General features: G+C 33.4%; 2 protein-coding genes and 1 long non-coding RNA gene across 5 annotated transcripts; 2 read left to right on the top strand and 1 right to left on the bottom strand.

The window, feature by feature from the left end:
- The first annotated feature begins 11551 nt into the window (after positions 1-11551).
- Positions 11552-15097, top strand: LOC104723956 (bifunctional purple acid phosphatase 26). Of its 2 annotated transcripts, XM_010442386.3 has the most exons (9): positions 11552-11724; positions 11877-12280; positions 12608-12719; positions 12927-13153; positions 13490-13628; positions 13738-13958; positions 14043-14164; positions 14539-14700; positions 14775-15097. In XM_010442386.3, exons 2-9 carry the CDS (start codon positions 11912-11914, stop codon positions 14848-14850), a joined length of 1428 nt encoding a protein of 475 aa, XP_010440688.1. In that variant the 5' UTR covers positions 11552-11724; positions 11877-11911; the 3' UTR covers positions 14851-15097. The 2 variants fall into 2 exon arrangements, with proteins under 2 accessions (XP_010440688.1, XP_010440687.1); XM_010442385.3 differs by lacking the exon at positions 11552-11724 and having other exon boundaries at positions 11733-12280.
- A 240-nt stretch (positions 15098-15337) lies between these two features.
- On the top strand, positions 15338-19040 carry LOC147934298 (uncharacterized). The gene is made up of 2 exons (XR_015571045.1): positions 15338-15767; positions 15990-19040. It is a non-coding gene; the product is annotated as an uncharacterized LOC147934298 (long non-coding RNA).
- LOC147934297 (uncharacterized) lies at positions 15991-20720 on the bottom strand. 2 transcript variants are annotated; one of them, XM_087471779.1, is made up of 3 exons: positions 20549-20720; positions 19265-19626; positions 15991-18709 (listed from the first exon to the last, which is right to left on the bottom strand). In XM_087471779.1, exons 2-3 carry the CDS (start codon positions 19609-19611, stop codon positions 16279-16281), a joined length of 2778 nt encoding a protein of 925 aa, XP_087327905.1. In that variant the 5' UTR covers positions 19612-19626; positions 20549-20720; the 3' UTR covers positions 15991-16278. The 2 variants fall into 2 exon arrangements, with proteins under 2 accessions (XP_087327905.1, XP_087327906.1); XM_087471780.1 differs by lacking the exon at positions 20549-20720 and having other exon boundaries at positions 19265-20430.
- Between the last annotated feature and the right edge of the window lie 514 nt (positions 20721-21234).

Here is a 21234-nt window from a genome sequence, read left to right as displayed (position 1 = left end):
CTATGCCGACCCGTCTTGGGATGAACGCTCGCGTGATCACCGCTGGTCGTGCCCGAGTTCAGAACATCAATTAATGTGTTTGTAATGGCGATGGACTGAAATAAAAGTGTCATGTTTTGATAGACTAGATGTTTGCATGAAATGAAATTTTTGATTTTTATTTTGATTCGGAAATTTACGAGAGGCAGGACGTCTCCTGGCTTACATCAAGTAATCCTACGTAAAATAATTGTAGAGACAAAAACTCTGGGTTCCATAATTGGGTAATTCTATCCTGAGCAAAGTGTGCTTTTGCAGATGGCGAAATGTTGGGCTCGACTTATCTCCTTTGCTCTAGTTTGGAAGTCGGACTGCGAAACAAAAATAAAAATACTCTAGGTCTGGCTTACCTATCCGTCCAAAATAGAGTTCAGGTGCGAAACAAAAATAAAAACTCTGGGTTCAGCTTATCCATTGACTAAGAGTTAATGCGTTGTGATGCAAGTTGATCATCTGGCCAGGATGTCGACGAGAAGTACGAGTTTGGTTCCGAACTGGTTTTGTTTTTTTTTTTCTGTTTGAGACTCTTACTTTCCTGATGCGTAACCCAAGAATTTAAGGCTAACATGGTCTTTTAATGCAATCTGATTGGCGAAAGAAATCTCGGGACGCAGCGATTGCACCCTTGCCCTTGCTATAAATAGGGATGGGGTGGTTGTATGCTGAACATCTCAGACACATACTACAGAAAAAAGAACAAAATTGAAAAACATGCTGGTGACAACTCAGTCTGCGTAGTTGAGAAGAGCTCGCAAGCTGACTGCTGCTGGGGCAGCGGGTTTAATCTGGAGGATTCGAATGTTGCCCCCCCCCCCAGGAAGAAACAAAAACGTTCCAAGCCCATGAGCTCATTGTTGCTAGAGCAAGCGGGTTTAACTCGAGGGATCCGAAGGAAGATCCTTTGCAAAAAGAGATACGGATGTACCGTGCCCGTTCCCAAAGGCTAAGCTCGAACATCAAGGCTTTACATTTCAAATTCGAGCACCTCTTCCAACTTTGCCAAATAGAAGGAACCATTGAGGTCCTCGACGAGCTTATCACCAATAGTTTCTTCCTTGCGAACTGGCGGATGACACATCTACTTGACGATCAGACCCATTGCAAAGAACAGGTCGCCCAAGCAGTGGTAGCTGACCTATCAGAGGGCGATTGCGAGTCTTTGGGCGAGTCGGAGTTTTTACACATAATAGACGTCACTATCTACCGAGGTCATCTCCAAAGATTGCATTATTACGTTATCCACTTGGAGACCACGGACCATCTTTTTCGCGAAAGCAGCACCGTGGAAGGTCCGTGTGCGTTTCTCGAGGAAATGGCAGCTAGGGGTGCTGATGTCCCAGTGGAAAAACTGGAAGCACTAAGAAGAGAGCGTCAATTTTGGCGATATGAGCTCAGAAAGCTAGTGGTGGAAGAGCAAACTGAAGCTGACCTTACCAGTTCGCCGTCTTTGGGGTGACCAGGACGGCAAAGTCACTACAGGACGGCAATGTCACTGCAAGACGAAATTCTGATACTAGAACCTACAAAGTCTGACTTTGTAGGCTCATCGCCGTAGAGACGAAAGACTTTGAATGAAGAAGTCATAGAAATTTTAAACTTTGTTTGCTCTTGCGTTTTCTGTTTGTATCTTGTTGCGAATTGCCAAATGCGAAATGGATTCTTTGTTATGACAAAAGAACTTTTATTAATATTCTAGCTGTATCCGCTCAATATTAACTAAAAGATAGGAGGCTGCCTACGTACCCCAGAACAGGGATCAAGCCAGTCGTAGTTCAAAGTACAAGTAATTGAAAATTGAGGTCGGATATCCGAAACCTTCTTATTATAGCCGTAAAGCTGATCTAATAGTAATAATGTTTGAGATGGGCCACATTATATGAGTTATGGACTTGCTTGCCATCCATAGTCAGAAGCTCGTAAACTCCAGGGCGAACTGTTTTGAATAGAAGGTATGGCCCCTCCCAACGAGCGCCGATCTTGCCGGCATTTCCTTCCTTGGTGTTCTCGTAAACTTCTCGCAAAACCAGGTCGTCCTCTTTGAAACGTCGCTGACGAACAGTTTTGTTGTAGAACCGAGCTGCTGCATTTTGATAGTTTTGAGTTCGGACCAAAGCATGATTGCGCAGTTCTTGATCGAAATCAATATGATCGACCATCATCTCGTTGTTAAGATTAGGATGATCGACCATCATTGTACGGCGAAGTGTGGGAACGTCTGCCTCCGCCGAAGCCATCGCTTATATCCCGTAAGCCAATGAAAATGGAGACTGGCCCGTAGATCACCTTTCCGTAGTTTGATAGGACCACAACACACCATTGAGATGGTCTGCCCAACTCCCTTTTTCTGCCCAAGATGCTTCTTAAGTCCATCTATTATAGTCTTGTTTGTGGCTTCAGCTTGGCCATTGCCTTGAGGGTAACACGGAGTTGACGTGCTCAGTCGGATCTGCCACTTGCTCAGAAAACGCCGAGTGATCAGCGAAGTAAATTGCGTCCCATTGTCAGTAACGATCTCGTACGGGAGGCCATGACGATATATAATGTTTTTCCAGATAAAATTGGTCACGTCCAGCGATTGGACTTTATTGAATGAGTCGACTTCTACCCACTTGGTGAAGTAGTCAGTTAGGACCAGAAGGAAACACTTCGATTTGGACGGTGGTAGTGTCCCCACGAGATATATAGCCCAACGCATGAACGGAACGGCGCTGTAACTGTATTTAGCAATTCAGGCGGAACGTGCTTCATTGGTCTGTGGTGCTAAGAGGCTTCGTACTTTGCTGAAAAGGCTTCGTAGTCAGCGACCATTGGCGGCCAGTAATGTCCATCTTTCTTTATTTTCAACGCTAAAGCACGTCCTCTAGAGTGGTTTCCACCTTCACCTTGATGCACATCCATCATTATTCGTTCAGCTTCCTCTCGACTGACACAAGTGAGCAGAACTCCCAAACATTATATTATGTGTTGAAAATACTTGTTATCTCTGTTTTGGCGTTTTGTATGTATAAATAACTTTTTCATTTTATGAAATAGATGCATCTTGAGGTCTATTGTAGTTACTTGTTTTTAAATGTTTGTGATTGTACTGCACACTATGACAATAATATTTTAGTAAAATCATAAATAGATTTGTTTCGTGTTAACGTTATGTTATCAATCCTTGGTGATCGGTACAAACATGTTAAGTGATATTCTCAAATTTGCATCATACACTTGTATGATTATTGTGTTAGATTGTGACCAAAAAAAAAAGATTGCCTGTCAGATTTTACTACTTGTTGTACTCTTTGCCTTTTATTTTTTTAGAACACTAGTTGCCTATCTTTTGGTCTCGTAATCTTTGTGCTTGGAACTCTATTGTAGATTGGTGTATTTAGTTTGAATGCAATGGTTGTTTCTTGATTTTTTTTTTCCATGCCTTTGGTTTTAATCACACTTTTCGATATTATTGATGTCAAAATTCAGTTGTAGCCTTTCGGTATATATCTATTCCATTTTTACCTTTCAAAAAAAAAAATTATTGTTGTTTGTTTGTGTTAAGAGGACAACTTGAATTTTAATGTTAGTCTTCTTGAAAAATATCGTTTATGTATGGTCATGAACATACACACAATATAGTTTTTCGCTTTGTGTTAGATTATAATATATGTATGGTTAAGAAAACCATTCTTACATTTTGGTTGGTAGTTCGATAATTCTTTTAGCATTATCCTTTAGACGATATATCATTTCAGACATTTGCAATTTTAGTTTCGGAATTCTTAGTGTAATAAACTTTATGGGGATTATCTATCTTGTCTGTCTATCTTAAATTTACACCAAATTAAGGATTATATCAATGTTTACACCAATCACCATTATTATTATAAATTTGTGGTTTTGCAAATCAAAAAAAAAAAAAAAGAGTGGGTGCGTTTTTTGAGAACAAAAAATAGCCTTGGACAGCTATAAACCTTCAAAGAGGTTATTACCAAGCGGTCGGAAGAAATACACAATAGATTATATTTATATTTATATATTATTATTTTTATTATTATTAAAATAGTATATAGCTGTTATTTTTTCTCCCACATATATACTTATATACCTAAGCTATCAATTCCCTTCTCTTTCTTTTCATATCATTTTTATATAATATTTAAATAATATTATATTTTAACTTCATTATTATTGGATAAATATTAAAGAAACATGTGATATTTTAGTATATTAAATTTGTTAAAACATGTTATAAAAAAAATTGTTTCTTAATTTAATAAATTTTTGTCAAAGATTTTTTTTTCATATCATTTTCCCCAAATATAATTTTTCACAAACCAAAATTGAGCTTTTTATATATTTTTAATATAAAAAGATTTTAATATAATTTTGACCAAACACAAAAATTCATAAACCAAAATTAATTGTCTTCTTCTAATACAAGAAAGAGTCATGAACATAGATGTTCAGTCTTTTCACATAAATATATAAGGTTTTGATAAAGATAAAACCATTTAACAATATTGGAATCACTCTATCTTTGAAAAAATAAGCTATAAGAGATTTTAGTAAAGATAATTAATTGGTTTTATACGAATCTTGTTTACTTATGTTAAATATATTTTGTATAAAAATTATCTCCACAAAATATATGAAAATATATTACACATAATATTTTATAATTATTTTGTACCGCTTATTCTAAACCGCAATTATTTATATCACCAATCAAGTTTTATTCTGAACCGCTTATTTTCTATTACCCGCACTTGTCCCGCAAATATATTTCTCTCTTATGAACCGCAGTTGAACCCTACCATACTATTAAATTCTTTGTCCTGCACATCAAAATACACAGTCACCATTCGGACCCTAAACTTAAAAACTAAAACATAGAGTTTGAATGGTAACAGCTTATTTAGTTGTGCGGGAAAAGCGGTTTAATAGTGCGGTACATGCGGAATAAAAGTATTTGCGGGACAAATGCGGTTTATACAGCAGAAGCGGTACGAAATAATGTTTGATTGGTGAAAAAACTACTAGCGGTATTGTTAATAAGAAATTTTTTCATTTGTTAATCAAAAACTTTTTAAACATATATTTTTTGTTTAAAATTAAAAATTTATGTTTTAAACATCAGTAAATTGGATTTCAAGTTATTTTTTTTTTCTTATATGCTTTTTTAATGTTTTTATTTATTTTATTTACAAATTATTTGCATGTATATTTTTTGCATTTTTATTCTTTTAAATTTCTTTTTCAAAATTAAAACTGATTTTTTATCATATATGAATAAATAATGAAGTAGATTATTTTCTAAAAAATATTGAAAAAGTAAATGATTTATGAAATCTTATAACAATTTTTAAATTAAAAACAAGTTTACATAGAGACATTTTTAATAAAAATTATGTTTTAGTCTCAATCGTAAAGAAAAATAAATGATAAATATTAATCCTTTTGCGATTGGTTTTACAACTTTATATATTCTTTAACTCAGTCTTAATATTTGGTTTTCTTTTTGAATCCACAATATGTTGCTACGATTAGCCTCCTAACAAATTTCTTGTGAATTAGAAACTCTATATAAATGCTTAAAATGTGTTATACTTCTATGATGATGGGTTATTTCTGATCTTTGTCTCTATTCTTATTCATTATGTTCTTTTAATTTTTTAAAAAATGAACTCTCCAACATATCAATTGGTGTAGATGGAAGGGAAGACAAAATCAGAAAAATTGATATTAACAATATATACAATCCAATTATTTTTCTCACATAACTACATTTCTAATTTATTTTAACTTACATCTAAATGTTTTTTTAGTTAACTATATTTGAACTTATAATATCTATATGTTGACTTTCCATCAGATTTTTATGATTTGAAAATAAGATATGTAAGAAAAAAAATCAGACAGACTCAAATTCATCCAATCAATAAACTAAACTTCTAAAACCTGAATTTTGTACAATATTAATGAGATTATGAATCTAGACAACATGTTTTACAAGGTAACAGAAGAATCACCAATGATTATTTTGAATAATCAATAAGTGTATTCCTGATTTCATATGCTCCAGTGTTTACTCTCTAATCTTGTAATCACTGTTATTATAAAAAATTTTGGAATAATGCATATTAAAATATGGCTCATGTCATAAAAATTTACGAAATATCTTATACTATATCTTGCATTAAATTTTGAATAAATTTCATGAAAAGAGAAGTGTATCAAGTTTAATGCTTTTTAGATTCGATATAATATGTCTATTTTCTAATCATTTTAAAATAAATAGTATAATTACCATTAAATTATTTTGTAAAACTATTGTTTTCTACTATTTCATAGGATGATTAATAAATTATGCTATTTTAATTTTCTTTTAGTACATACATTTTAAAGACAGTCAAACTGTAACTTATGGAATATTAAATATAATTTAATTTTATCTGAGTTTTGTCTTTAATACAATATATATGATTATTGAATACAATGTGATTTTTTAAATATATTAGAACATATTTTCTATTTTTAAATGAGTCTATCATAAATTAATTTGGCTTCAATTTTTATTTTAAAAGTATAAAAACTTTTTTCTTTTTAATTGGTTTGATTAGTAGTTTTATTTTTAGGTTATATGGTATATGATTTCATTAGGAAATATATTATATGTTAAAACTAAAGGTTATGTTATGATACATATATTATGTTATGATACCATTATGTTATTTTTATTTTCTTTTAATACATACATTTTAAAGATAGTCAAACCGTCACTTATATAATATTAAGTACAATTTAATTTTATTTAAGTTTTGTCATTAATACAATATATATGATTACTGAATACAATGTGATTTTTTAAATATATTAGTACATCTTCTATATTTTTAATTTAGTCTATCATAAATTCACTTGGTTTTAATTTTTACTTCGAAAGTATGAAAACTTTTTTGTCTTAGTTGGTTTGATCAATAGTTTTATTTTTAGGTTATATGGTATATGCTTTCATTATGAAATATATTATATGTTAAACTAAAAGTTAGAAGAAATATATTTTTAAAAACAAACTATACATCATATAAGATATAAATAAAATGAAGTATATAAAAAATGTTTACTTTAAGATTAATGAGAAAGACATGTATCACAAATATAGAGCGCCAAATGTCATATTGGCTGACAAAGTTAGAAAAAACCTTCTCATATTATATAAGAATAGATAAACACCCGCACTACGCTGCGAGATTTTTTTTATACAAATTAAATTTATTTTAATATTAGTATATTACTATGATTAATAAAAAATTTAAAAGCATCTAAGATTTGAATTTTACAATTCCTAAAATTTTAATAGTTTTTATTGATATTTGTAGACATTAATAAATACATGTTATATTACTTTTACAAAATAATAATTGTAATGTATAGTCAATCTTAGGGGAAAACGGCCAAAATCAACCCAGACTATTTGCGAAACGCTTTTTATACCTCAACTATGATACCATGCATTTATCAACCTAAACTAATTAAAAATTTAAATTTTCTACCTAAATTCTATAAAATTAGCCGAATTCAACAATTTTGTAGACGTCATTACTTAACCGTTTAACGGCGCTGAGTCCAGCAAGGCAATCATGTGGCATCTGGACATATCAAAACTACGTCGTTTTGATAACCCCAAATGAAACAAACAAAAAACGCTGACAGCAAGAATCAAACCTGCGAAGGTTCACTAGTATATCACTTTATTGCGATTGTATGAACAAATAAGTTTTTGGATTATCATGATAAATAAGTTTTTTCAAGTTTCAACAATAAGTTCTCAGTGAAGGCAATTTAAATGTCTTCTTACCAGAAGCACAGATCTGTAATTGAATCAAAGGAAGCTAAGACTAATCAAAGGAAACTGCTTTTGATTTCAATCTTAAAAGCACAAATATTAGTACAGCTAAAACCCTATAGAGAAGGAGAAGATGTTGATGTTGATATCGGTCACAATTAAAGATTTATAGCTCGGTAAAAAGGATGTTGAATCTTTCTTTAATAACTCGATGTCGGGCACAATGATTCGGACTACAACGGTAAACAATAAGACGGGTAAAAGGAAAGAGGGAAGACGAGCTGAGGGCTCGTCGACTCGTATTCTGGACGAGATACTTAACTAATCACTCGTAGCTTAATTAATCGCTCGTAGCTTTTGTAGCGTTTTACTCCTCTTTTTCCTGGATCTCCTTCTTAGACGTCGTACGTTCGTATTGATAGAAAGTCGTGTCGGTTCATCACTTAAAAGGACCAAAGTACCCTTCTCTCCTTTTAGGTGATTACTTGGGCCTTGGGAGATTCTTCCTGGACTGAGCCTTGTGTAGGGAGGGGAATCCACCCCTACTAGAAGAGACGGATGACTCCGACGGAGAAGAGAGAAGACCGTCGTGCCTCAGATCGGAGAAGTGAGGCCCCGATGCCTATGTACGCTTTTGGAAGAAGAAAAAGAGATATGAATGTCAATATATTAAATGGTTGTTCGTTTGAACACAAGAAATCAATGTGTCCGAGTGGTTAAGGAGCTGATTTTATTGACTAAGCTTGCGCAGGTTCGACTATAGGTAGCACTGTTTTATTTTTGTTTCATTTGTATCAAAACGACGTAGTTTTGATATGTCCAGATGCCACATGATTGCCTTGCTGGCGTCTGACTTAGCGCCGTTAAACGGTCAAGTAACGACGTTTACAAAATTGTTGAATTCGGCTAATTTTATAAAATTTAGGTAGAAAATTTAAAATTTTAGTTAGTTTAGATTTATAAATGCATGGTATCATAGTTGAGGTATAAAAAAGCGTTTCGCAAATAGTCGGGATTGATTTTAGCCATTTTCCCTCTCTTCTTATGTAAATAGCTTTTAACAAATTTTAGATATATTTTATATATTTTTCAAGACTAAAATACTTCAAAAACTATAGATTCTTTAGATCTAAAAGTAATTAAGATGCACAACGATAATTTAAATTACAAAGGAAATATTTAATATAGTAGATCATAATAATTATTTAAAAATAACTTAATAATTTATTTTAAACCAATTGATTATTTAATATAAATATTTTTCCAAAAATTTTATATCTCTTCTTCTTTGGACTTTTTAAAATTATTAATCCATTCCATAACTCATGGCTAATAACATACAAAAAAAACACAATCTGAACGTTAGCAGAATACTAAACCAACTAGATTAGGACCCGCGGTATACCCCGGAGCAAATTATTTATAACTAAAACATTTAAATTATATATTGTATTTGTTGGTTAAATATGTTATAATTATATAATAATTGTTAATTTTATGGTTTAAAGTTTAACCCATATAATACCGCGATATAATTTATTTTTTAAATAATATGTATTTAATCAATTTAATTAGATATGTCTTTTCTTTGATACGATAGTGTTAACAAAATAATGAAATGATGTTTTATCTATGTAACGCCAAATTAATGATATTTTAATTTAATATAAATATCGACCAAACCCGTCCCGCTTTATAACTCTGTCCCGAGATATTTTAACTCGCACTATATCATCTTAATTTTTAATATTTATTGTTTTTTATTATAAATATTAGATTGAGTTGATATGTTATTTATTAAGATTGTAACCATTTACATTTTATAAGATTGGCGCTTCTTACAAAGTTTAAATATTTATAATACTTACGGTTGAGTATTTCTCATATTTGAAGTTTTGTAAAAATTTAAATAAATTATTAATATTTTAAAGGTCTTCTCATTTTTTTTAAAGTTGTAATATTTATAATATTTAAACTTCTTATAAAATTCAAATATTTATAATATTCGAACTTCATAACATTTAATTATTATTAATATTTTTAATATTTTCTATAAAGTTTAACTTTCTAAAAAATATAAATATTTATAATATTTAACTTTTTAAAAGTTTTAAATATTGATAATATTCAAATTTTTAAAAATCTATAAAATAAAGAAACGGAAGAAACCAAATAAAAGTTTTTTAAGTTTGAATGTCTGATCAATCAAACTTTCTACTCATTTGTATTATGAATCATTTTGGTCCGTTTATAGTATGATTTTGAACCACTGCCCAAATTTCTGGGCGATGTGGGATATTGTACCCGTATTTTTTGTTCATTTGTTGAGTAATATATGCAGGAAAAAATCATAATTTTATTAACTAAATGTATTATAGAATAATTCAAGATAATTTAAACATAAATTCAAATAAAAATGAAAAGGAATCACATATTTATGTTTGAATTAGGTAGAAAGATTTCATTATTTTTTTAAAACTTACCTATAATTAATTTTGAAATTTTTCGTAAATAATATTAAAGTCAATGCAATGAATGCTAACTGTTTCCAAGATGATTTTTTTTGTCAAAAGTTGCTGCAAAAATACTAGTATAGATTAATTTGACTATTATTCCAATGCAATCGCACGTTATAAATATAATTTTTATATATAGATATACATGTCACTTTTATTTATAAACATGTTTTCTACTTTGATATATTCGATTAATAATTTAATGTTATAGAGTGAGACTATAATTTACAAATCTGAAATAATCATATTGAACTCATTATGAAAGTTGTTGTCTACTTTTTAAAATTTTAGTATAAAAATGAGGTGTATTATTTCTCTTAACTCTGTTGGTACATATTTTTAACGAGATGTTAGCTTTTAAAATGCTTTAAACTAAACTAAGTATTCTTATTTGTTATGTTTTCATTAGATTTCATTTTCAAAGAGGTTTACATATTTCAAGAGCTCACTTCAGCTTTTATACTTTTTTTCTTTGAATTTATATTTTCATTAGGCTAGTAAAGCTCTTAAAATAGTCTATATAAAACTTTTTACTATCATCGATTTCACTTTTTCTTTTTTTTTTCTTTGTAATACTTGTAATCAACAATGTGTTAGAAGTAAAATTTGAAAGTTCCAAATTAATAATGCTATATCAACTATAGAAAAAATCTAAATATATATATATATATATATATATATATTGTATATTTTTGTTCTTCTTTCTAAAAATTAAAAATCTATGTGTCATCCAAAAATTTTAAAATGATGAACTCTATTTTTTTTTTAATTGTATTGGTTATCTTCTAAAAAATTATGTTTTTAATAAAAAAACTGATGTGGTAAGTTAAAAAACTGATGTGTATTAACAAAAATGTTTTGATTAGTTAAGTCTTTAAATAAGGTGTCAGCTTTATATTTTACCCTGTACTTTTATTGTATTGATATTGATGATAGAGACTTTTTGGTAGTAAAATAATAAGAACAAAAAATTGCTGATAAAACAGTCACTTAAAGAAAAACAAGTTCTTGTGAAAATAAAAAAAAACAGTCACTTAATATTAATAAAATTTAAATACCCATAGACGTGTAAAAAAAAAGAAAAAAAAAACTTAAAATTTGTTTACTAAAATTTTAGAGACAAGACTAACCTATTCTTATTGACACCACAAACTATTTCTAACAGATTAAATTAAAACTTGGTTAAAAAAGGTTACGTTATGCGCTTTTATGCTTAAAACCCAATCCATTAGTCTCAGCCAATAAGAAAGCTCCACGTATGTGTCACCTTCTCCAATAGTTCCCAATCATATCTGACGAGGTTATCATTCATCAATAACAAATGTCTTGTTCAACTTGCAGGTATTATTATTACTCATTCAACGATCTTCTCAGATTGATTCATAGATTTGATTGATTCTAAATCTATCTGTCAACTCTATTATGGTCTCAGCTTTTGCATTGGATTTGCAATTGTAACTTAGAGAGATCCAAATCCTTTTTGTCTACGACAGGTTAAACTGAATCAAGATTTGGGAGATTCATTGCGATGATGAATCATTTGCTGATACTCTCTGTGTTCTTGAGCTCAGCCTTATTTTACGGAGGAGATGCTGGAATCACTAGTAGTTTTATCCGATCCGAATGGCCCGCCATTGATATCCCACTTGACCATTATGTTTTCAAAGTACCAAAAGGGTATAATGCTCCACAACAAGTGCATATAACTCAAGGTGACTATGATGGTAAAGCTGTTATCGTCTCATGGGTGACACCTGATGAGCCTGGTTCGGGTAAAGTACATTACGGTACGGTTCAAGGGAAGTATGAGTTTACTGCTGAAGGGACATACTCAAACTACACGTTTTACAAATACAAATCTGGGTTTGTTCATCACTGCCATGTATCTGGCCTTGAGGTAAAAAACTATTCCAAGATGACTTGGTGGCTATGGAACTGTGTAATGGTTGTTTGTCTATTGCACTGTACATTAGTATGCATTTAGAAAGTGGAATCAATATCAATGTTTTTTTCCTTGGGAAGTTATGTGATCTTAGTATGTATTTGGTGGTTAGATTACATTACTTCCTTGTCCCTGTCCTTGAGGTAACAATACAAGAAGGTTTTGCTTATTGTGGAAATGATATTAAATATTCATTTTGTGTGGCAAAGTGTGTACATGATGATTCTATACAATACCTGTTATTTGTTGGGATGATGCTAATCCATATATGTTGGTTGTCAGTATGATACAAAATACTATTACAAGATCGAAAGTGGTGAATCTTCTCGGGAGTTTTGGTTTGTTACACCACCACATGTACATCCAGATGCTTCCTACAAGTTTGGTATAATAGGTATATGACGTTTTTTTTTGTTGTTGTAAAGATTTACTTTATCTTCTTTCTGGTGTATATTGATCTAAACGCATATGTGCTTGTTCCAAGACTTCGTTCTTTAAGATTCATTGCAGAGATAACTTGATTTATTGCTTCAGCGAGAGATACTTGACTTGCTTCTCTGGCTCTGTACTAACCAAACTCAGTTTAACTTACGAACTGTAGGCGATATGGGCCAAACATTCAACTCGTTATCTACACTGGAACACTATATGCAGAGTGGAGCTCAAGCTGTCTTATTTCTTGGAGATCTTTCTTATGCTGACAGATATCAGTATAACGACGTTGGTGTGAGATGGGACAGCTGGGGTCGTTTTGTGGAGCGTAGTACCGCTTATCAACCGTGGCTCTGGTCTGCAGGAAATCATGAAGTTGATTACATGCCATACATGGTATACATCTGAGTCATCATGCACTGTCTTACTACCTACCCAAGTGACATATAGGTTATCCTTAATTTTCGAGTCCCATGGTGGTTCCAATGCTACATTTCTTCCACTTTAACAATTTCTTTGACATAGATCAATTGTTACAGGTGCTTAAAAAAGTACACTGAAGCTTAAAAGAGATAAAAGAGTTGGTTACATGAATTTTTTATATGATTAAACATATAGGACCATGAAATTTTTGTTATAGCTATTAGTCGTACCTTCTCACTATTCAGATTGTTGCGCTTTACTTCTGTTAATGTTCGTCCTGAAAGTTCTTAAACATGTAAACATTGACAGGGGGAAGTGACACCTTTCAAGAACTACCTTCAGCGTTACACTACGCCTTACTTAGCCTCAAAAAGTAGCAATCCTCTCTGGTATGCTGTTAGGCGTGCATCAGCTCACATCATTGTCCTCTCCAGCTATTCACCATTTGGTAACATCTCAATTGCTCAATTACATCCCTGCTTGTAACTGTTACTTAGAAAATAAAAAGATTTACATCAATGAGTAGTTAAGCATAACTTTTTCTGATTGTTGTGCAGTGAAGTATACCCCACAATGGCACTGGCTTAGTGAAGAGCTTAAAAGAGTTGACAGGGAGAAAACTCCTTGGCTAATTGTTCTGATGCACGTCCCAATTTACAACACTAATGAAGCACACTTCATGGAGGGTGAAAGCATGCGAGCAGCCTTTGAGAAGTGGTTTGTCGAACACAAAGTTGATGTAATCTTTGCTGGGCATGTTCATGCCTACGAGAGATCGGTACTTGCTTGTTACCATAAACTCCTCATAGATTTTGTGCTTTATTGTGTTTAGTAGAATCTTTTGTTTTGTCTTTCATCTCAGTACCGAATATCGAATGTGCGGTATAACGTGTCAAGCGGAGATCGTTTCCCAGTTCCTGATAAATCGGCTCCAGTTTATATCACAGTTGGAGATGGAGGAAATCAAGAAGGTCTGGCGGCAAGGTGAGTGACATGAACAAATTTAATAAGAGTGAGCTTTGGAGTGTGATAAGAACGAACCTAGGAAACTGCTATTCTTATTCCAATTCTTCAAAACTAGAGAGCCTAGATTAATTGTCAGACTCTCTCAACCAAATGCCTACCACAGTCGAACTAAATCTGCCAAGAAATCCTTATAAACCCAGACCTCAGTAAACTGCTGTCTAACTAAATCTAAATAACTCCAGTTGGCTACATTCAGTCATACAGTAGACCTATATCTAAAAGTTGAGCCGCTGAACATCTTCAGAACTGATCATAATGATAATAGTGGTGCATGGTTATGTGTAGTATTTATATTATTGGATAGTGAGAACAGTGTGGCCTTTTTGTTTCAGTTTTAGGGAACCACAGCCGGATTATTCTGCATTTCGAGAAGCTAGCTACGGCCACTCTACTCTGGAGATAAAGAACCGAACACACGCCATATACCACTGGAACCGCAATGATGATGGGAAGAAAGTAGCAACGGATGAATTTGTGTTACACAACCAGTACTGGTAAGTTATCTTATTCTCACTTTAGTAATCTTAGTAACTGTGTAGATGCAGAGCTAAGTGAAAATAATACGCAGGGGAAATAATATTCGACGGAGAAAGCTTAAGAAGCACTATATCAAGAGTGTTGTGGCTAACAGGATTGCCAATTGATTCAATAAATTGCCTCATGCTTTTGATTGAAGTGTGAAGATTCATTCACCAAATCTTGATTACTTGTTATTGAATAAGGGAAGCTTATAATATGTTGTTACTTTTCTTTCCCGCTAAGTTTGATGCCATTTGGAGTATGAAGGAATTGGAATTATGTATTCTTTCCGTCTACGTCTGGGATTTTAGATTAGTGAATAATGTATTCCGTATAACTGTGTTAAGGAAATTTTCCACATGGTTTGCATTATCAAGCTTCAAACCCCTGCAAGATGGTGGCAACTGAAATTAATATGAAATTATGAAAATACTACTTCAACTTCTTAGGGATAATATGTCATGATATTTTCTCTTGTTATATGCTAGTAGTGTGTATGTAGTGCATACGTTATAATTGACTTGTATAGTTGTATGTAATATGTTACTTGGAGAATAACGTTGACAGATCCCTTAAACATTATAAAGCTAGATTAGTTACTTGGAAATCGTCGAATAGAAAAAAAGAGTATGTTCAAGAAAACTTTGTTCCAAAGGAAGAGATGTCTACAATACATGTTCTATTGAGTGAAACTGCGGCAAAGAGTTGAGAAGTCCAGTAAATAGACGACCACGATGTGTTTTTACATGGAGGTTTGTCCAAAGAAACATACATGAAACTCTCTCCCGGGTTTGAAACATGATCTGATTCGACTAAAGCGGGTCAATTTAGGAAGTCTCTTTATGGCCAACGACAAGCACGACGTTGTTAATTCTCCAAGCCTATATCAACTCTCGTTTGTTTGTGCTTTGTTCAATCGTATGTAGATTATGGGGTGTGCATACGATTACACTGTTTGATTTAGTATGGGATGGGGACCATGGGGTGGTGCATACGTCTTCCTATATATGTTCACGACTTGGTAAATTTATGAAATGATTTGGTGAGTTCTAGGAATTCAATTAAGTTGCGTTCATATGAAAGACTTACGGAAGATATATAAACTACTTCCTAGGGACATCAAATTACACTGTAAAGCATCACTGCAGATGATTTGATACATTAGACTGCCTATGTTGAAAGCTGACTGTGATTTACGTGCCAGAGCTTATTGTTCTGATGTCTGTTTACATTGTGATCTTTATGTGTCTTGTGTAAATAACAGATGCAAGGAACGGACTGTTTTGAGATTTGGCACCAGATATGATTCAGTAAGATTACATAAAATGTGGCCGCAGTCAAACAGCTAACTGTTAGAAGACCAGAAAATGGTATTGTATCCAAAGCAATACTTAACCACAGAGTAGAACACTTTCTCAGTTTATTAATTTTTACTCTAAGAGAGAGACAAAGAGAGAGATAGTGACAGGATGTTATTGCAGTTCCAACAAAATCTATGAAGAACATTGCAAACCTCTGTACAAATGTAGTGAGCAGAAGCAGGCCGTCGATGATCAATCCTCCTTGCATGTAGCCTTGTTATGTCCTACTCCTCCACACTTTGTACAGCACACGGATCGTCCTCTTTTCCGGTCTTTGATTCTCTTCTCCACTCCCTGAACTCGGGAAAATAGAGGGGGAAGTACTTCTTCATCCTCTTCTTTGCTGCTGCCTTCAGTCTCCACCAAAGCTACGTCAATCGCAACTGCTCCTAGAGCTTGTGAATACGTTAAACGGTAACTCTCAACTGTAAAGAAACTTGAACAATAGTCATATAGATTTCTTCCTTTTGTGTTTAGGACAGCAATCGCATGCTGGCAAGGGAGGCCTGTGGGCTTCCACGCGAAACAGCTGCAGGTTTGGTTACTAATGTCTACAAGCTGAACAGACCCATCATGAACCTCGAAAAGCGTGTCTGAACAAAAGAAAACTTTTAGCGTGCTTGCTTTCTTGCATTCTTCCACTAGACTTTCCTCCTTAGATGGCACTAGTTGGCTGAACCACGGTTTTGACTTCTCTTGGCTACCATTCACCAACTCCACAATTTTATTGACAAACATCACGAGCTTCTGGACGATGGAAGTTTCCTGAATTTCTTCAATCCATTTCGAGTATATCTCTCCCACATCTGACGTAATATGACTGTATGGCTCACCTTCAAATAATGCACTGGCCCAGTGCTTTGATTCAATCTGCATCACCCAATCATAAGCTCTAGGAGACACTCGTTTAATTTGCTCGGTGTAAACCTTAAACCCATCAAGACGATCAGCACGTGCTGCAGCTAGTAAATTGTACGACAAGGATGGCTTCCCATCTCCAAGAAACGGACCTCTCAGGCTTCTCATAAAATCCTCCATCAAGTAATGTATGGAATAGCCATGTTGGGCATTCTCAAAAATTTCCAACACAGAACTCGCTAGCCCTTTCTCTCGGTCAGAGACAAAAGTAAGAGCTCGTAAACTGGGCACAGCTAACTTCAACTGTTCCAGAAACCAGCGCCACGTTTCATCAGTTTCCACATCCACAAGGGCTAATGCCACTGGAAGCACGCCATCATCTCCATCCAAGGCAGAGGCCGTTAACAAAATCTCATGATACCTTGACTTAAATGGAATGGCATCGAGGAAAAGAAGCGGACGGCAACCAGTTTGAAAGCCATGTATACAAGACTGGAAAGACAGAAAAAGCCGCTGAAATCTTCTGTCCTCACCAACCACCAGATCAACCATACTTCCAGGGTTTGCCTCAACTACCTTATTCACAAAATGAGGTAAATGCTTATATGCCTCTTTGAATGATGTATGAAGTCCACCTTTGGCTTCATCAATGCCTCGTCTTATAGTGCAATAACTGAGTTCAATACCAAAATCTTGAAAAATCGAGTCAGCAATGTTCTTAGTCTTCTGATTTGGGTTCTCCTGCAACCTCTCCTTGATGATACTCACTACCCAGTTCTTTTTAGGATGAGCAGATTTCCAAGATTCTCCCCCACATGTATGTCTTCTAATAAATTTTTTAATCCTAAACACACTTTCAGATGGGACCCATGATGCATAAATCTTCCAAGGACAACCTCCAACTAAACAAACACCACATGCACGATTTGATTCATTCTTCCTTAACCTGTACCCAAAACGACAAGCAACTGCATATTTCTGCAGAGCATCACGAAATTCAACGACACTCTCAAATCCCTGACCCACACCGGTAATACAACGTTTCCACGAGGCTACCAAGCTTTCTACAGAACCATCGTTAGCATCAGCAATAGAATAATTTGTCTCAAGATCCTCAGTTTCAGGGTAATAGGTCTCAATATCCTGCACATAGTCCTTGTCATCATCAACATCGTCATCATCAATATCGTTATCATCAACATCGTCAGCATCATCATCTTCGTCACTAAAGACAAATTCATCATCATCATCATCAGTTTCTATTACAGGCTTTCGAATTTCTCCCCTATTTCTTAAGGATCGTCTCCTTGTATCCGTGACATTCTCATCCTGAACCAAAATGCTGGGTTCTTCCATCACACGTCTTCGTTTACTAACACTTACAGGGGAACTGGTGGTCACACCACAAACAACATTTAGCGACATTGGAGGGGAGCTTTTGGTACCAGGATTACTACCTATGAATGATTGTTTCAAACTTTTGGGAGTCAGTTTGGAGATATTGGAAACAAGACTCGTCTTCCCTTTCTTGAATTTTTTTGAGGTTGATTTAGCTGGTACCACTGGATTGGTGGATAATGTTACAGGAATCTCCACAAGGCCACTAGATTCAGAGGTAATTCTGGGGCAGACCTTTCTGGATCTTAAATTAACATCAGCGAGGTTGTTTTCTTCAGGTACTCCTGTGACAACTTGGATAGGTACATTTGCTACATTCCCATATGCCACCGGTGTCGTCTCTGTTTCGACTGCTATATTATACGACCTGCAATTAAAAACAGAAATAGATTATGAAACCATGATCAAAAGACCAGCAGAACGATATATTGGTACATACATTTAAGATCTTATGCAGAGCATCCATTTTGGATCAGAAGTGATAAGACAAAAACCTAGATTAGCAAAAATATTGATGAATGACTACCTTTATAACAGAGCACCTAAATTATCTATCGGAGAATGTTTCTAATGAGACATTTTGGTGTTTTGTAGATATCAAAATACAATAACACAGAAGATCTTGTCTTCTTACTGGTATACATCAGTTTCGTAGTTTACGAATGTTTAAAAAAAACAAAAAAAAACAGTTGAATACAGTTTGTTATGCTGTCAAAAAACTTTCAAGCATTTCAGAGACGTGAGCAAACTAGCAATCATTAAAATTTACATTTTCACATAGCAAAGGTTATCCCTAAAATGTGCAAAATTGATGCATCATTAGGTGCCTACTATATTCCCTGTCAGATTAGACTAAATTAAAAGAGAAAGGTGCAAAATAGATATAGAGTTGCGTGAAACATGATTACATAAGACGACATACCTGGTATCAGGTGACACAACTGCTTCAGACTGGAAACCTTCTTGTCCTGTAATAAAAACTTCTGCTGTGACTGAGCTCAGATGGAAATCATACATTCTTTTCATGTCCTTCTCTTGTTTCATGGTGATAAGAGTTCTTCTGTTTCCTGGGAGAAAATACTTGAGGGACAAAGAATTATATTCTAAGTTCAAGAGCTTTGCCAGTTTTAGCTTAAAATCATCAAACGTAGTTTCATGATTAATATCTATCGCTTCTGCCTCTCCCCCGGTATATGTCATTGTCCCATCATCATCAGTCACAAATTTGCCACCAGACTGACAAATCAATATAAGCTTACCTTTGCCCATACCCACAACAGAAGCCTGAGGAACTCAAAACGGAAGAGAAAGGTTACATCAGATACACAAGTAATCTGTACCGTCATAAGTCCTATTGGCTATACTGAACTGTGTAAGCGGTAGAAAAGTCAGTCTAGGACAAAATGTTCATTGTAGTAAATCAGTAAATGTCAAGCGTGCAAATCTTAAAATATAAACAAGATATGCATCTATGCTTAAGAACTCAAAATCAATTTGAACCAACTGAGACTTGATAACGTGTAAAGAGCACACAGTAGAATAGCAAATCACAGCAAAAGCCAAATATGACACCAGATTAGCACACTCTGAATTAATCCAAATTAATATACTGTTTGACCTGCATATTTCGCTCTTTCTTCATCTAAAAACTCATCAAAATCTCCCCTTCCTAGTAGAGCAAAGAAGAAAGAAGGTACATGTTTTAAACACTAAGAAACATTTTACTAAAGGGTTCAAAGTTCCAGTCTTCGACTAAGGAACCAGCATCACAAAGTATAAACCTAAAGGGTTAATGTTTCAGTCTTTGAATAGGAATCAGAAACCACCAAATTGGGTCTGCATCACAAAGTAAAAACCTAAAGGGTTAACTTAAAGTTAAGTCTTTGACAAAGTATAAGCCTAAAGGGTTCAAAGTTCCAGTCTTTGAATAGGAATCAGCAACCAGCAAATTGGGTCTGCACCACAAAGGGTGAAACTTTGATGGAAAAAAGAAGAACACAAGGATAACAGTTGAATCCCACAAAATTCAATAATCAAGGCAATAATTTATAAACACACACAAAAAAAAAAAAAAAAAAAAAAAGAACCCTAAAATTATGTTCAACTGGCTAGAAAACAAACGAGGAAGAAATTGGAATTAGCAAATCCAAAGAAGAAAAGATAGCTCTGTTACGAAATTAGAGGTGAGTGAGAGAATAGTTTTTACCAAAATATCAAAAGGGGATCTCGAAGCTCAGGAAATAGGGTTAGGAGAGCGAGAAGATGAGAATTGTGGGGAAGAAACGAGAGAATGAAACGAATTAGGGTTGGGTCTGTAGTGGAATAAAACAAAGAAAGGGTCCACTTTATCGAACAAAATAGTTTCTAAGGGTTGCTTTGAAAAACCTTCGAGGGTCGTATCTGTGCAATTCTTAAATAATAAAATCTGTTTTATTTTATTATTTAATGTGAAAATAAGAAAAACAATACTATAAATTTTTTATTAGTGGTAATAATATAATTCAACTTTTTTTAAAAACTGATTATAGTTTAAAATTTTAAATGTGTTAATGTTCTGAAAAATGAAAGTAAAATTTAAATTCATGGTAGAATAAAACAACATTTATGTAATTGTATTTGTAAAACTAAACAGAAACAAAATAAAATTGAAAGTCAAATATTAGTTAACATGATTAAAAAGAAAAACGAAATTTGATATCTCATAAATTGAATCAAATGTTTTTAATCCAAATTTGAATATTAAAAAATAGTAATTAAAATAGTTATAATATGTTGACAAAAAAAATAGTTATAATATGTCTTCAAAATCAATTTATAGTCTAATATATATTATATGTGAGCCAATAAAAGGTGAAAATAAAGTAAATGTCGAAAGGCAACGAGTGCATCGTA

This window comes from Camelina sativa, chromosome 11 (genome assembly GCF_030686135.1).
Source record: "Camelina sativa cultivar CO46 ecotype springtype chromosome 11, ASM3068613v1".
NCBI classification, from domain to species: Eukaryota; Viridiplantae; Streptophyta; class Magnoliopsida; order Brassicales; family Brassicaceae; genus Camelina; species Camelina sativa.
Note: the sequence above shows the minus strand (reverse complement) of the source record. Positions and strands in the feature narration are given on the sequence as shown.

Bases quoted from the DNA above. Each gene is read 5' to 3' on its own strand.
- LOC104723956 (XM_010442386.3), top strand. From the start codon at position 11,912: ATGATGAATCATTTGCTGATACTCTCTGTGTTCTTGAGCTCAGCCTTA. The intron at 12,281-12,607 runs GTAAAAAACTAT...GTTGGTTGTCAG, and splicing joins GCCATGTATCTGGCCTTGAG to TATGATACAAAATACTATTA. The intron at 14,165-14,538 runs GTGAGTGACATG...TTTTTGTTTCAG, and splicing joins CAAGAAGGTCTGGCGGCAAG to TTTTAGGGAACCACAGCCGG.
- LOC147934297 (XM_087471779.1), bottom strand. From the start codon at position 19,611: ATGGGCAAAGGTAAGCTTATATTGATTTGTCAGTCTGGTGGCAAATTT. The intron at 18,710-19,264 runs GTATGTCGTCTT...TTTTAATTGCAG, and splicing joins GTTGTGTCACCTGATACCAG to GTCGTATAATATAGCAGTCG.